This window comes from Lepidochelys kempii, chromosome 6 (assembly GCF_965140265.1).
Source record: "Lepidochelys kempii isolate rLepKem1 chromosome 6, rLepKem1.hap2, whole genome shotgun sequence".
In the NCBI taxonomy this organism is placed as follows: domain Eukaryota; kingdom Metazoa; phylum Chordata; order Testudines; family Cheloniidae; genus Lepidochelys; species Lepidochelys kempii.
This window is the reverse complement of record NC_133261.1, coordinates 111902381-111918564: the sequence shown is the minus strand read 5'-3', so window position 1 is coordinate 111918564 and position 16184 is coordinate 111902381. Positions and strand designations below refer to the sequence as shown.

Below are 16184 nucleotides of genomic sequence, written 5' to 3'. Positions count from 1 at the left end.
AACTTTGGTGAAGACTTGTCAAGCAGTGGTGAGTCCAAAATGTAGAACCTTGAATCTCAGGAAATGTCTGTGGGTAGGATGGATATCCATGTGGAAGCAAGCATCCTGCATATCGAGAGCTGTAAACCACATGCCTCTTTCTAACAAAGGAACGATGGTTGCTAGGGTGGCCATATGAAACTTTGGCTTGCATATGAAGTGGTTGAGACGACTGAGGTTTAAGATCCGCCTCCACATGCCCCTCTTGGGGACTAGAAAATAGGTGGACTAGAACCCTGCACCCTGATAGGTCATAGGAACAGGTTCTATCACTCCCCTTTGCAGGAGAGAGAGTCCACTTCTAGGCAGAGTAAGACTTGCACTTGGTTGCTGTTGCATAGATACCCAGTGACCGCAGAGCGGCTCTGGAGTCTTTGAGGGAGTGGAGGGAATCATCTGTCTTCTGACTCAAGAAATGAGACCCATTGAACGGGAAGTCCTCTATGGTGTTCTTTACTTCCCTTGGGAAACCTGATGAATGCAGCCATGACTCCCTCCACCTGAAGATTCCTGAAGCCATACTGAGTGAAGTGAGATGTGAAATTGGAGGCTGGCAGAAAAGAATACCTTCTGACACAAAATGTCCAGTCGCTTGCCCTCATTATCTGCTGGGGGAGAGCGCCAGCATTTCTGCCGGGCCTGCTCTGTCACTGCCTGCTCTTGGAACTGATGGTAGTCACCTGGGCACGAAGAGGGAGATGAAGACACTACAGCATCTGGAGATGACAAAGGGAACTGCTCTGGTTCCAGCAGTACTGTCAGAGTTGGACTAAGAGGAGCATCTTCCAACACTAGTTCAGAATACCTACTCTATAACCGTCAAAGATGCGAGGTGGGGGAACTCCTCTCGAGCGTAGTGGGAAGATTACAAAGGCAGATACTGACACCACAATGCCCAGGATGGCCGACCAGGCAGATCCATTGCTATGGAGGGCCCCAAAGAGCAGGGTACCAATGGTTCAGTTGCTGGGGAAAGGGAGGGTACTGCCATTGAGTCTGCGGAATCTTAGGGTAGTCATATTGGTTATGGGAGGACAGATCCTGTACTCCATCCAAGTCCTCCAATGCCAAAAAATCAAAGCCCAGTTTTGAGGGCACCAGCATTCAAACTGGGGGATCCACAGGAGCCATAGGGAAATGGGCGGGAACATGGCCTGAAGGACGAAAGTCTAATGTAGAAAGGGGGACTGCCTCGCTACCAAAGGTTCCCTTGACTTCAGCGAAGCAAGGGCGTATGTGTGGACCAAGAGACACTACTACTTTCAAAATCTCCAGCTTCTCACGCATGGCGCGTGCATATAACCCCCAGAGGAATACAAATCAGGACCATGACCTGAAGAACTTACATTATATAGCAATATGTACTATCAGAGTATTTTTATTTCTACTCAAGGTTCTGGACGGTCTTATTTTAGCAAAAAGCATAATGAGTAACAGTCAAATGTAACTTACTTTGATCTTTGGCTCCCCACCAGGCTTGTGACTGACTTGAGGTGCATCTGTATCCATGTCAACTTCTGCTTTATCATCAGCTTGTCCAAGAAGAACTTGGGTCCAAGTTCTCAGCCCAGCCTGTAGACGAACTCCTAGTATTCGTTCAATCTAAGGGAGGAAGAAGCCATAATGAAAACAGATACAAAGACGCTTATATCATGTGTTCTCTCCAAAAGATTCCCGCATTGTCAAGAAATCCCTGAAACTTTCAGATACAGCAGGAGTTTTAAAGGATGGAAATTCAGCCTTACACTTTAGAACAGGAGTGGGTTTTTTTTAAAATTAAACGAACACTTTTAAAGCAAAGGAAGTTTAAGTCAACATGCTAGATTACTGTTTAGAGTATTTAAAAAAAAATCCATGTTTTAGGAGGGGATCTAAATGTCAGATTTACTGCCATGTTATCCTAAGTAAGAGACTTCACTTTAGCATTAGGATTATTGTCGTCCGTATTAAGGTGTTGATGTTCACGCACATTGGAGAACCTGTCCTTACCCTGCCATATGTAGCACACAGGATTATTTTGCTAGCTATTATATTTTATTAATCCAGCCGGCAGTATCAATTAATAGGTTTCTTTTTCTGAAATTAATCCATTTTATTTTATCAGTATTAATTCCTTGGAATTTAGGATATGTTGAGGCATGTGTTTCCTAATAATAAGTTTTGCTGAAATGCAAGAAGCCTACCGGTCTGTAAGATCTGGTAAGATCTGCTACATAGCAAAAAGTATAATCAGGTATAAATATGTCAGCATAGAAGTTGGCAACCTTTGGCAAAGATAAGAATGGTCCCTGAACTTTGGGGAACCAAAGGGAGGAACTATCCACATCACATCACAGATTTATCCGGCTTCTACAACTGGTTGGTAACTGCAGGGTACACCACAACTTGGAGGAGATCAATACAGCGTAGGTTGGCAGTTTTGGGAATGAGATAATCCTTAATATATTTAGAAAATAAGTGTCATAATCCACTAACCTATAGGAGAAGGGTACCAATAAAATTCTTAGGGTTCGGTAATAAAAGATTTGGGTATAGTAGGTTGGGTCTAAGTTACATAGGTTAGGATCCTATAAAATACCTTGTAAAAGAGCTCTTCGGGAGTCGACTCCAGTGGTGAGGTGGAGCCGGTTCACGCGAACCAGCTGTTAAATTTTCAAGCTGTTTTAGAATTGGTTGTTAACCCGCTTCCCTGCGAGCAGTGCTGAGGCTTTGATGGGCTCTGGCCGGGAAGTGATGTAATTCCTCTTCTGGCCGCTGGGGGTACTATGCTGCGGGAGCCACGTGGGCTGCCGCCTGGCCCTGAGCACAAGCCCTGTTGCTGCTGCTCCCCCGAACCCTGGCCCTGGGGCTCCCACTGCTGCCTGGCGGGCTGCGTCCTGCTGCTCGGGCTGCTCCGAGCCGCTCTCCCCGTGAGTACCCACCACCCTGCCCGCAGCCAGCCCCTGTCTCCAGCCACCCCCGCACCCCCTGCCTCCAGCTAGCCATGCCCCACGCCCCTGTCTGCAGCTGGCCCCATGTCCACTGGTGCCCTGCAGTTCCCAGGGCAGTAACCCTGCACACCTGCTTCAGCGAGGGGGGCATGGAGCAGCTGGGACCCACACATGTGCACATCCTAGGGTGACCAGACAGCAAGTGTGAAAAAATCAGGATGGGGGTGGGGGGGGTAATAGGAGCCTATATAAGAAAAAAGACCCCAAAATCGGGATTGTCCCTATAAAATCGGGACATCTGGTCACCCTAGCACACCCCCAGGGTGTGAAACCCACACATGTGAAACGGAGCTCATTTCTAGTTCAGGCCCATCTTTTTAAACAAGAAATTTAGGCAGGGTTAACATACATCCGTATTTTCCCAGGCAGGTCAGGCTTTTTGGTTCTTAAATCGCCAGCTGGGAAAATACGGACGTATGATAACCCTGTTGGTACAAAAAATACATACTGGGGCACATCCCTTAAATCAGAACTTTTTATAGGGAACCGGTTGTTAAGATTTTGGCAGCTCATCACTGGTCGACTCTATTCTAAAACTCTTCCTTTGATTCATTCATTTCATTCAGTTCTCCTATACTATATAGACGATCACGTTATCAGGTCAGCTTGTGCAGTATAGTATAACTACTCAGCATTCCTAACCATGGGGGAAGCCAGCACCATCGCGTAATCGGACATGCCAGGGAGTGAGGATGGTCCTTCACCTCCTATTACTGTGTCCTCAAGGAGGAGTGAGAGTATGTTAGGTTAAGGTACTTATAACAGAAATGTTACCACCAGGAGTTTTGGAATTCTTTTACTGTTTTGCAGTTATAAGTTTCATTGCATTTCAAGAAAGGTTTTATCAATTTGGTATTGTCCTCAGTGTACTATTTCTTGTCAAGCACCCCGAGAATCCTCTCCTGTTATAGAGCTCATTGAGTTCTTGAACTCTGTAGTCTGAATTGGAGAAGAATCTATAAATATTCTGGTCGGATGCGATCAGTGGCGAGCCATTAAACTAACCCATTAAATTCAGGTCAACGCATATTCAACCATCTATTAAGCCTTTAGCTATTATCCTGTCAGCTAAAAGGCTAGCAAGTCTCCCCTGGAATCCATTAATTCCAGTCATTGGGAGCAAAGCACTTTTATCTGTCTGCCTAAGAGCCTGCCAGATGTCCTAAATGGCATTTGGTAGAGATATTCAAGCAACTGGCAAATAGATTGGAAATTCTCACTCTAGGTCACTTGAAAGTGGTAGACCACGTTGTTAGTGACAAATTACTCTGCCACCTAACACCTTTGAAGGCTACGTTCACTTTGAGTGAAAGACCTACCTCCATATCCAACTTATTGACCCAGATAGGCAGATTGGAATATGAATGAAGATTCAAGTCATCCACAGCTTTTTGAACTCTGTTCAAGATTTCTGAAAAAGTCTTATGATCATACATGCAGGTTTCCAAGGATCGAACTTCCAGGTCTATTTTTTCTTCAATAATGAGCAGATCATCCACCTAAGGGAACATTTAATTTTAGTACTTTGCTGATAGCAGTCTGCCATGTTGAGGGAAGTGATAAAACATCCCTCTCTCACAAAAAGAGCTACATCCATTCTTGCAAAGGGGGAGAGGGGGGAGAGTCATTACATTTTCATTCACTGAAACTTACTGAAGACTCTGGGAACTTGCCTGATAATGGAGAAGTCAGAATTTGACTAAATTAGCACAAAAATTTGGCTAATTCCCTTAATCTAAAAGGGAGATACTGAGAAACATGCATGCAGGTTTTTAAAAAGGTAGCTGATGCTATACTAGAATATAAAGCATTAATACAACACGTGTTCATGTTATAATCACTAACTAAAAAGGTTCAGTAGCTACTTCATGAAATTAGCATTTTTTTATAAGATATGGTTTCTCTACCACCCCCTAAAGAGAACATTTGCTACATTACCAGGTAATAATCTGAGAGCATACATCTTGTCAATTGTTTTTCTATTCAGCGACTTCTTCAATACTATAAGACATTGTGGAATCTAAGCAATAGTTGCATACAGTAAGATTATTTTCCAAGAGGAAGACACCTGTTGTCCTGAATAGTATACAATCCAAAACTAAAATATTTTGTTGCTGATAAACTCAACTGCCACCGATATGTGCAGAGTCTCCCTTGGAAAAAAGAACATAATCAGTAGAACAAACCTTTTCTTGGAAGCTGAAGACAGTCTCTGCTAGGCGTTGTACATAGGGGTCAAGTTTGTATGACTCCCACACCAGGGCAATACCTTCTCCAATCAAAGCCTGCACTTCCTTCTTTAGGCCAGCTACCAGCAGAGAAATAGTGTTACGCTCTTCCACCTTCTCACAGGTCCGTTCATATGTACGGACACTTTCAATCAGAGAAATAGCAAAAGGATAGAGCTGGTTTGCTTGGTGAGCTTTGTTGACAATTGCAAGTGGAACACGAAATCCAAACCACTTAAGGTTGCGGACTTCTTTTGAGAGTGTAATTATTTCTGGGAGAAAGTTGACCTTTAGTTTGAGGACATTTCCAGTTCGGCCTCTAACACGAGTGCTTTCAATAGTGAAGATACGGCCACACACACCAAGGTTGCGCTGCTGAACCTTCCTTGCCCAATCATCAAATATTTCTTGAGTGTTGAGCTTCATACGGAAGCTGTCTCCATCCTGCTTCAGCTTCTGGCCTTCCACATGATTCTCCCAACCTTTGCCAAGCACATCTTCAACACGCTTCATGTAGGCTGTGAGCTGTCGATCAATCTGTTTGGCCCAGATTATAGACCCAGAAACAGGAGGCAAGTCGCGAACATGACTCATTTTGCAAGCCTGACTTTGTGGGTATTGTACCTTGAATTTGTCATGAAGAGACTCAATATCATCTTTTACACGCTGGATCAATTGTGTTTGATATTCACGAATAGCACCCCGAATGTGAGGTCTGACAAACAAAGCATTGAATCTGGAGAAGATCCGAAACATTTCATTTGCATTCTTTGCTGTGCCAAGCTGGTCTCGTAGACGAGCAGTTATTCTTGTTTCAACCCTATCAATTCTTTCATCATACCGTTTCATTGCTGCCTCCCAGGCTTCTGTACCTTCTTTGGAAACATCTAAGCCATCTACTTCTTTAACATTCTCATAAGCAAGATTCACTTCTTCAATAGCATTAGCGTCCGCAGCATCAAAAAGGACTTCTGCTACCTTCATATCCTGGGGTTCAGGTACATCTCCTTGATTCTGCTGGGCAACAGCAGTGACCTGCATAAAGTCACAGAGTTTAGTAAAGACTCACTGATCTAACCGTTTCTTTGTCACACACATGTTCAGAGTGAAGCATTTTATGTACACATTGTAAAAAGACACATGCAATTACTTTTTGCACTGTACTTACAGTTGACTAAACCCTTTGGAACCTAAGGGTGCTAATTTGGTTTCTGTTGGGTATTAATCTGCAAATGAGACAAGGAGAGTATATCTTCTGCTGCACGCTGTTTAGCAATAATGAGAGATTCTCCACTTCAAACTTGTGCTGTAGTTATTTGCCAGATTCAAAATCAAGCGATCCAAACTTAAAGCAAGTTATTGCATGCAGGATCCATTTTTTCCAATCACATGGAAAAACAGGCCAGCATTAGAGTGCTTTTATTCATGGATTTAAGTATGGACACTTTAGCCTTATTATTAAGAAAACGTGGAAGAATGTAATACCATTCTTCTCATTAATGTCTGTAAGCAAACTGAAAAATGATTACATATCTTTCACTATTGTCAGGGTATAAACACTGAATAATTGAATAGGACTGCTCCTTTTGGAAAACTAAAGACAATTTAAAAACATGCCCTCAAGGCCTGAAAATAAATCCCCAGATTCTTTTTCCTTTTGAAGAGAGATTATACAGAGAAAAAACATTGCTGTTTGCATGAATACAAAAGTGATCAGTTACAGATTGAATTGGTACTGGTACATTTCTAATGTAGCTGAAAATGGGTCTTTACCGCTATGTCACAGATATCAAAACTTTGAAGTAACTGTTTAACTTGCTTCAGATCCATCAGAGGAGCTCACAGCTATGAGAGTGATTGTATATTCCTTTCCATGGTGGATTTAGAAAGCTTCTAAGGGTTCTACCCAAACTCTGTTGGTTATGTTTTGCACCTGTGGTTCCTTTAGTCGGCTGTTTGCAGGGGAACACAAGTAATTTTGCTTTTGTGAGTTAATACATTTTACCATGACTGGCTTGTAGGCTTTCATCAAGAGATGGGAAACTACTATATCTTTACCAGATGTATAGGCAGTTACCCCAATTAGAAAGGAGTGGAACACTACCTGAGGTCTTAAGACTCTCACAATCACTGCTCTCAGCTGCTCATGCTGGCGCCTGAACTTCCTCATTTGATCAAGACGAGCCTGCAGTTTCCTGTGGGCAGGATTGATACGCCACACCATCTTCAGATTCTCTTCTCTCTTTCTCTTCACAATATCTCTCAGCAACACTTGTAATTTCTCATATTCATCATCCCAAGTTTGGAAGACTTCAAAACATGCAACCATAACCTGAAAATTTAAGAACGTAAACTTGTTTGACTCTCAAACGACATGCTCTCATAGTTGCATTCAGTGTGTTACGTTAGCTATTACCATATTTGACATCCTAGACGTACCTTTTCAAACTCTTCATAGGCAACATGCATCAGTTTTCTGGTTCCCAATACTTTCAGTAGCTGAGAACTCAGGTCTCTTGAAATGGCTTCCACTAGACGCAGTGCCCTTTGAATGGGGTACTTCGTATTTCTGATTTTTCTCAGGTGGGTGAATATTGCCACAAGTGCCTGTCTTATTTTGTCCAGTTCAGTAGCAGACAACAAGTCATTCAAAGGAAAGTCTTTCATCAGTGGATTGTAGTCATTTACAGTTTCCAGTGCCTGTTTTAGACCTAAATACAATACAAGAGAGTTAAATTTAATTGACCTCATTGTGTCAATTCCATCTGGCCAGTTTAAAGACAATAGTTTTCACTTCATACAAGGTGAAGCTTTTTGATTGTGATATTGATGTTTAACTTGTGTAACTATATCACAAGAGCTAAACTTCCACAGAAACTGCTCATGAAGCTACAGCACATTGTAATTTCTTACCTGTGTCTGTGTCAAAGCTGACAGTAGCATGAAAACGTTTGCCATGTTTCAAGATATCTAGTGTCAGGAGGACTTCTGGGCTTTCACGCTTCTCCTGAATGCGGTACAGGGCACGTTCCAAGTTCAGCCAGAAACTAATTTCCTGTAAAGCCGTGCCTGACGCAGGATCTCGATCCAGTTTGGTCACCTTAAAGACATAAATGAAATGTTGAAGAAAGTGACATGCTTTTGTTGTGTAACTGTTTATTAATAGAAGTGCAAACCTACCTACAACAATTAACTGCCTCCACACAATTTTAATAGTTCAACATGCCAAAATGGAAAGTTCTAGTCTACACGAGCCTACTGCAAGCAATTCACCAACAACTGTAATAGTGAACGTTGCCTGCAGTAGCTGTACACAAAAGGTGTAAATTAAAAAATATTCCTAGGGTAAAAGAAGAGCCAAATTAAAGTGTTTTCACAGGTGAGCAAACGTATTTCTTTAGGCTTCTGGGAGGTACACTGGAGAAGGTGCAAAGCTGTTGTTGTTGACGCCAAGTGGAAGTGACCCCGTATCTACCCGGGATAGACTGAACTCATTTAGACATAGGAGTTGTGGTTGCTTTAAAAAACAAGTGTAGTTGGTACCCTATCTCCATTTGGTTTCAGTCACCGTGAGTTATGCAGAAGGGCACTGAATACAGCCCCAACATAAGCCATGCTCGTTGGGAACCTGCTGGGTGTACTAAATCAGTCCCAGAATCCAATGATTGCAGGAGCTGGCAATAAAATGAAAGAAGGAAGCTGTGGCCTCATCCTTTGCCTCAGTGTACCCATGCAGGAACACTGAGAATTTGGTCATGAAAAAGTAAAAAGCCAATATTTCATCGTTATTTAGATTATGCCTGTGTGTGTAGGAGCAAGTGATATGCATGCATCCTATGAAATCTTAAGGTATAAGTTTGCAATACATTAAGGATAGAGCAGCCAGCTTTGCTTATGTTTGTCTCAATTATAGCATCCATCCACAAATTATTTCCAGAAGTAAAAATTCAAGTCTTGACACAGATATTTCAAGTTAACTAAGTGTCACTGTATAGTAGCCTCTTCAAAATTTATCTTCACCACAACTTGAAAAACTCCCACTCCCCTTTGGAAGATAGATATTATTGCCCAGAGAAGTGAGCCGACTCAAGCAAGGGAGTCGGTGGCTCCTTTGGAGGAAGAGTGGTGCATCATTACTCCTGTAACAGAAGGGGAGGAGAAGCAAAACACACCATAGCACAGACACAGCTCGAGTAGAGATGCTGGAAGCCCTACTGCTTTTCCCCAGAAAGGAGGGGACTGCCAGAAGGGGCCTTGCTGGAAAGTGAAGGCCTTACTAAGTACCCCAGAGGAGGCCTACAGAGTGGCTGGGTTGGGCATAAAACTGATTAATTCATGCCTAAGTATATTTATTAGGGATGTCAGTTCAGGGCATCTGCACTTCATCCTCACTTGGGCCAGCAAGGGCACTTACACCAGTCATTTTTTACTTCCTCAATGGTAAGACACAAAATTAGCCAGTGTTTTATTAGTAACTATTTACTTGAAGGCAAAGAACGTCAGCCAGGTTCTCAACTGTACACTGGTGTAGCTCAGTTTACGCTGGCTGAGAATCTGGCCCTGTGTTTAGAATTTCCTGCATGGAGTAAGATTTTACTATATGGTTAAGGGGCCAGCAGCAAAAGAGGAGGCTTTCACACCCTTAAAGAATGACGCAGGAGTTTCTACTGAGTAGTCTGATATTTGGTTCTGCAATTTTACCTTCTGTATTTCTCTAATCCATCGATTAACTCCAGACTGTAGCTGGTTGAGAAAAGTTGGGTCCTCAACCTTGTCACCGAAGTCAGTAACCTTTGGCTTTTCTCCATGCTCATAACATTGCTTGGCAACATTAGTAATAATTGGATGAATTGGCAAACTGATCTCTGGAATTTCAATATTCTGCTGCAAGTGCAGCAGTCCCATTTCAAGTTCTGCAATTTTCTTCTCAACTGATGGAGCCATTTTATCACCATCCCTGGGGGGAAAAAACGTTACCAAATGAAAAGCGAGACCAACAGGCATATATGAACATAAGTGCATGTAATTTTATGTAACTTGAACTACATCCTCAACAAGCAGCACCAATTTGTGACAATCTCATAAGCAATAGCCTAGCTTCAAGATCATTTTCCTATTAAAATTGTTTCAAGTCCTATTTACCCCACCCCACAATCTTTTTGATCCATTTTTCATTAGTACTGACATTTTATTATTTGCATTTAACAGAATTACCTGTCTGCTTTGCCAGACTCTCTGATATAGGACTTAAAAAAGGGAGCAACAGCATTGCTAATGAAAGAATGTAATGTTTCATAAGGAGAATCTTCACTAAGAGTAAGCACTCTCAGTTGGGAGGACACTGGTTTGTCAGCATCGATCACTGGTGTACGCTTAATGAATGCCAAACTGCGGAGCAAAGAAAAAAGTTAGTTAACCATAAGACATTTAATTCCAGAATACAGTAAATTACAGTAGCTCTAGTATAACACAAGATTAGGACATGTATATCAGACTGCACTCACCTGTTTGACTTTAGCCCATAATGAATGTCAGTATTAATGCTATAGGATATAAACTCTTTTTCCTCTTCTCCTTCATCACCCACATCCTCTGCAAACAGAGTGATATATTAAAAACCTCTAACACACACTTGAAAGCCTATGAACCCACCCCTCTCCACCCCATCTACCTCACACCTATTCGTGCAGGAGCTCTTTTGTACCCATCTCTCATCTAGGTTTGAAACTTTACACAGAGTACTGTGTGCCATACAGCTCAAGTTTTATTTTTAGGGGTTTGAGATTCTACCTATAATAACCAGATAAGATGAAAACTGGTGAAGCCTTGTTACTTAGCTTGAGAATTGTACGATCAGTATTTGATTTTTAATCAACATTTCCAAGGCAACTGAATTGAAATGATACCAACAATGATTTCATTTGTTGTCAGCAGAATTGGACAGAACATATCAAAGTATATTTTCATTTGCACTAAACCATAACTTAGAACCCAGAAACGCATGACTCCTCAAGACAGAGGTTTTTACGGCTTTATTACAAGCGATTGGTTACTTCTGGATCACTACTGCTCCCCTTTTTTCTAGGCTGCTTCCTGTAAGAATTGCTGTAGCGAAAGCAAAATAATAAGCCAACTCCTTACATGCTGATTTCAAGAGATAGATTTGCAGAGTTTCCCCACAATACAAAGCCTGAGTTATGGCTTTTTAAAACTACACAGTTTTATCATTTCAGTATGCTTAAAGACCCGCAAGAACATGCCACAAGATCATCAGTTTTATTCCTTTTCATAACTTAGCCTTGATATTTTTCAAAGACTTCAAATTATACTAACAAAAAGAGGAGATTAAAAGTACAAAATGTAAGAGAAAACGATTGTTTCCCTAATTTAGCTAGTGAGTCACAAGGTGATGTAATCGCTGTGCATGCTGGCACTTCTGCAGTGAAACCACTGCAATGCAGCACAAAGCTGTCTCCATCTGAGGAAGACACGCCCAAGCTAGAAAAAGAACAAGAGCATTACTCTCCTGTTCTCCCAATGCCTCCAAAAGATAAACTACCAGAGTTTTATTTCGTATTACTGTAGCACCTAAAGCCCATGGACTAATAGTAGCCCATTGTGGTAGATGCCCCTGATGTCCAGATGAAACCAACCACTTAACAGCACACAATTTATGTTTGATAAGATTAACTGGTGAATCTTTGTGATCTGAAGTCTGGCTCTTCTCCTGAGAGTTGATAGTAGTCAGCACTGGGTGCTTTACATTTTCAAGTCAGAGTAGAAAAGTCAACACTTAACATTTTAACTTTGTAACAAAGCAGGAGTGCTAGAACTCTACCCATTGCACTTAAAGGTATTCAACCTCCTTCCTACCGTATTAGCTGTGTAAAAGCTCTGACAATCCAGCCGCGTATTTACATTAGAATACGACTTCCAACAGAAGTAAATTCTCTTACCCCAGGTGATGCTGACAGGAATCATAGCTCTAGTGAGCTCATCAGTACTATATTTCCAGCACACTTTTTCAGAATGTTTTTAATCATCTTTTAAAAATTCAACATATGAGTGGTCAGGCTATTAATTTTTAGCGGCTGAAGCTGACCAAGAGTGTCTATAAAAGTCAGGTGGATCAGTTTTAAAAATATTAACAAAACCTTTTCTAGAATGTGGTATTTTAAAAGTTAGGCTATTAGTGTAGAACAGATTCCTTTTTGATGAAGTGTTTAAAACAAGATTTAAGAATTTTAGCAAAACTACTCTCCCCATATAGAGGTGCACCTTTGTATGGTTCCTCTATACAAAGAAAGCATCTGAGGGTATGTCTACACTACAATTAATCACCGAAGCTCCCTGTACCTGAGTGAAGAGGCTGTTAATTGTGGTGCAGACAGGCTTGGGCAGACTGAGCTCTGGGACCCTCCCACATCACAGGCTGGAGCCCGAATGTCTAAGTAGCCCCTTAGCCACAGTCAGCTGGCACAGGCCAGGTGCAGGTGTCTAATTACAGTACAGACATACCTGAAGGGAACAACAGTCCTTTGCAGACCCCAAAAGATCAAATCTATATCTGATCCAGACATTCCATATATTTCAGAAACATGCTATCCAAACTCAAAAAAAATTTCACTTTTGGCGTTTACAACACAAATGCTATCACAAAAATACTTATGCACACAAACACCCACATGCACAACATGACTTGTTGCAAGCCTGAAGTGAAAGATCAGACGGATCAAGCTCCAATTATTAAAAAAAGCTCCAGAGGAACAGCTTGCCATTTGAGTCCTCCGACCCTCCTTAAAGGGATTCTTCTGCTAGTGAAGAAAAACTAATCCTGCTGAAGACCTGTTAGAAGACCTGTGGTTTTTGGGAGGGGGGTGAGAGAACCTGGATTTGTGCAGGAAATGGCCCAACTTGATTATCATGCACATTGTGTAAAGAGTTGTCACTTTGGATGGGCTATCACCAGCAGGAGAGTGAATTTGTGTGGGGGGGTGGAGGGTGAGAAAACCTGGATTTGTGCTGGAAATGGCCCAACCTGATGATCACTTTAGATAAGCTATTACCAGCAGGACAGTGGGGTGGGAGGAGGTACTGTTTCATATTCTCTGTGTATATATAAAGTCTGCTGCAGTTTCCACGGTATGCATCCGATGAAGTGAGCTGTAGCTCACGAAAGCTCATGCTCAAATAAATTGGTTAGTCTCTAAGGTGCCACAAGTACTCCTTTTCTTTTTGCGAATACAAACTGACACGGCTGTTACTCTGAAACCTGTTAGAGATCTGGTTTTTTTAGGGGATGGAGGTAGGGTGAGCAGGGCCAAACAATTTTGACATTTGGCCCAAGGCACATTTGTTGGGTGATGTTTAGGTAGAGCAATATCCTCACAAAAGATTTATCCTGTCAGGAGTGAGGAAATGTATCCATCACAGAAAGGAATGAGTAATACCAAAATGTTCGCAGACTGTTCTCAGAGCACTTTCTCTTAGACGTAACATGATGTGTACAGTAAAAATAGTCTGTGCCTGCAATATTTGAACATGCTGGGGTAGACTGGGGGCCAAGTGCACCAGGGGTACATCTACACTGCAATAAAATAACTCACTGAGCAGCTGTGGCTGGTGCCCATCAGCTGATTCAGACTTGTGGGGCTTGGGCTGACGGGGCTAAAAATTGCAGTGTAGACATTAGAGGGCAGGGCGTGGGTCCCAGAGTCAGGTCTCCTCCCGGAGATGAACATTTACATTGCCATGTTTAGTCCAGCAGCCCAAGCCAAATGACTTGGGCTCTGGTACTGTGCTGCAGATTTCATTACAGTGTAGACATACTAGCTGTCTCATAAATGGGGCAACTGGAGTTAGAGCACAATTGGCTCATTTTGTGTGTGTGTTTAAGTACTTTGACTTCCCACTCTCACCCCACTTCTCCACCCAAACTATTGCAAAACAGCTTTGATCAGGGGCTAGACATACCAGATCACCTCACTAACTGTCAAGGAGCAATTCACCCATAAAAAAGTTACTAGTTGCTGTACAAAGGGGAAGGCAGAAACACAATGCAAATACCTAACATAGAAAAGTACCCAGCCAGGTTTTGAAATAATGATTCCATTTTAACTGAATGTGACTGGTGTTAATATATCTCGGTTGCTAAGCATTCTTGCCTCTAGGGCTAGGCCATAAAATAACAATCCAAGCCATTCAACAGCACTGGCTCATACCCACTGTTTTTACTGCACTGCAGTACTTTGCAACACTGTGGCAGGTACAGGCCTTCAAATGAAATTACTGGGAGATTCCTTCTGCCTGCATCTATGAACTAGCCACATAGAAACTAATGATCCTTTGATACTTCTCAAATTGACCAAAGAAAAATCCGAACATCATGCCCTTACCTTTTCAAGTCTATGTTAAGGTACAACGGCTGTTATATTTACTTACATAAGACCTTTCAGCCAGCATCTACATCTTAGTTTATAAAGACTCTTTTTTTTGGGGGGGGGGGGGGGAGAATGGGGACATGTGGCCCAACACAGCAATAAAGTCAGATGCTGTTGTGAAGATCCAAGTTCAAGGCTTCCAAGCACTCCAGTGCTGCAAAGCCAAGCTAGAAACTTGACAAAACAATAAATGCACAGTGTCCACACATGTCTTTTTTCAAAGACCAGTGTTGATTTCTTAAGCTCCGTAATTTAAAACTGAAGCACCAGTTTCTGGCTATTTTTTCTTCCCACAGCATAGACACGTTAGTAGCCCCTCTATAGAAGTTTTGGGTTAGCTTTCAGGACCAAGGCTATGGTACATTCCCTCCCTGTGGGAACGGACAGGGGTGTTGCTGGGTGGGTTACAGCATCTCGTCTCTCTATTCCAATACAGGAGGTTACAGGGAGAGCCAGTTCCACCCCTGGGGGGGAAATCAGTTCGGGAACTGTTGAGGGGGCGGTCTCCCTTCTTCCAAGAGGGGGTTACAGGGTGCACCACACTGTGCATGTGGGGGACGGGGTGGGGATATAGGAGGATCACAGACCCACCCCTCACTCCGTGCGTGTGCGCGTGGCGAGTATACGGGGGGAGGCCAGAGGCCCGCCCAGCCCAGTCACACGAAGTGGGGGAAGAACAGTCACCGCAACGCACAAAGCGGCGGCTGCCGCCATCTTGACAGCTGCCATCTGCAGCGGAGGGAGGCTCCCCCCACCTCCCCGCCCGGCTCTCCCCACCGCAGCGGCTCGGCGCCCGGCCCGGCTCTCACCCTTGAGCGTGGAGCGCTCCACCAGCACGGTGTGCACCTGCGGGTCGGAGAGGAACTTGCGCATCTGCTCCAGGGCGCCCTTCTCCTCCATCGCCGCCTCTAGCGCGGCCGGGGCCTCGCCGCCGTCCTCCAGCAGCAGCGGCACCAGCTTGCGCAGGTGCTTCTGCAGCACCGAGACGTCGGCCACATTCTGCACCGCCGAGCCCGGCACGTCCAGGCCGCCCTCCTCGCCGCCGCCCCCGCCGCCGCCGCCTGCGTCCGACATACTGAGACAGCCAGACACAACTCAGAGCCTGCTTCGGCTGCTGAGCCGCCGCCTAGTACTACTGAGCCGGCCGCACCCACCACCCCGCCCAGTAATCAGCTCCCGCCCCCGCCGCGGGGCGGCCTGGGAAGTGTAGTCCGCACAGCCCGGATGGGCGACAGAGCCGAAGAGCATGACTACAAATCCCAGCATGCACATTTGAACGGGGGCGGGGCGACTCTGCGACCCAGAGCATCCTGGAGCTGTCATTCACTGAGGTCACCCCCCCCCGACGAGAAAGGCGGCCAACAAAGGCGACAAATCCCGCTTTGCCTTGGGCAGGCAGATCCGCGACGGTGCGGACCACATGCATGCTGGGGAATGTAGTTCCTACCGTCCCGCTCGCTCGTCGCGACGTCAAGAGGGAAAACTAT

At 43.8% G+C, this 16184-nt stretch overlaps 1 protein-coding gene across 4 annotated transcripts in view; it reads right to left on the bottom strand.

Moving 5' to 3' along the window:
• LOC140913372 (cytoplasmic dynein 1 heavy chain 1) overlaps positions 1 to 15838 on the bottom strand; it is a 70152-nt gene extending 54314 nt beyond the window's left edge. The window contains exons 1-10 of one of the 4 annotated variants that reach the window (XR_012159565.1): positions 15507 to 15838; positions 10762 to 10849; positions 10472 to 10645; positions 9959 to 10214; positions 8171 to 8357; positions 7697 to 7968; positions 7362 to 7589; positions 5216 to 6292; positions 4349 to 4528; positions 1492 to 1641 (exon numbers count right to left, since the gene is read on the bottom strand). Coding sequence is in view for 3 of the 4 variants with exons in the window: in XM_073349662.1 (XP_073205763.1) it covers positions 1492 to 1641; positions 4349 to 4528; positions 5216 to 6292; positions 7362 to 7589; positions 7697 to 7968; positions 8171 to 8357; positions 9959 to 10214; positions 10472 to 10645; positions 10762 to 10849; positions 15507 to 15771 (2877 nt within the window). In the remaining variant the exon portion in view is untranslated. Of the gene's footprint in view, positions 1 to 1491; positions 1642 to 4348; positions 4529 to 5215; positions 6293 to 7030; positions 7310 to 7361; positions 7590 to 7696; positions 7969 to 8170; positions 8358 to 9958; positions 10215 to 10471; positions 10646 to 10761; positions 10850 to 15506 lie in introns of those variants that run through there. The other 3 variants (XM_073349662.1, XM_073349663.1, XM_073349664.1) reach the window with 3 other exon arrangements.
• Positions 15839 to 16184: the final 346 nt, after the last annotated feature.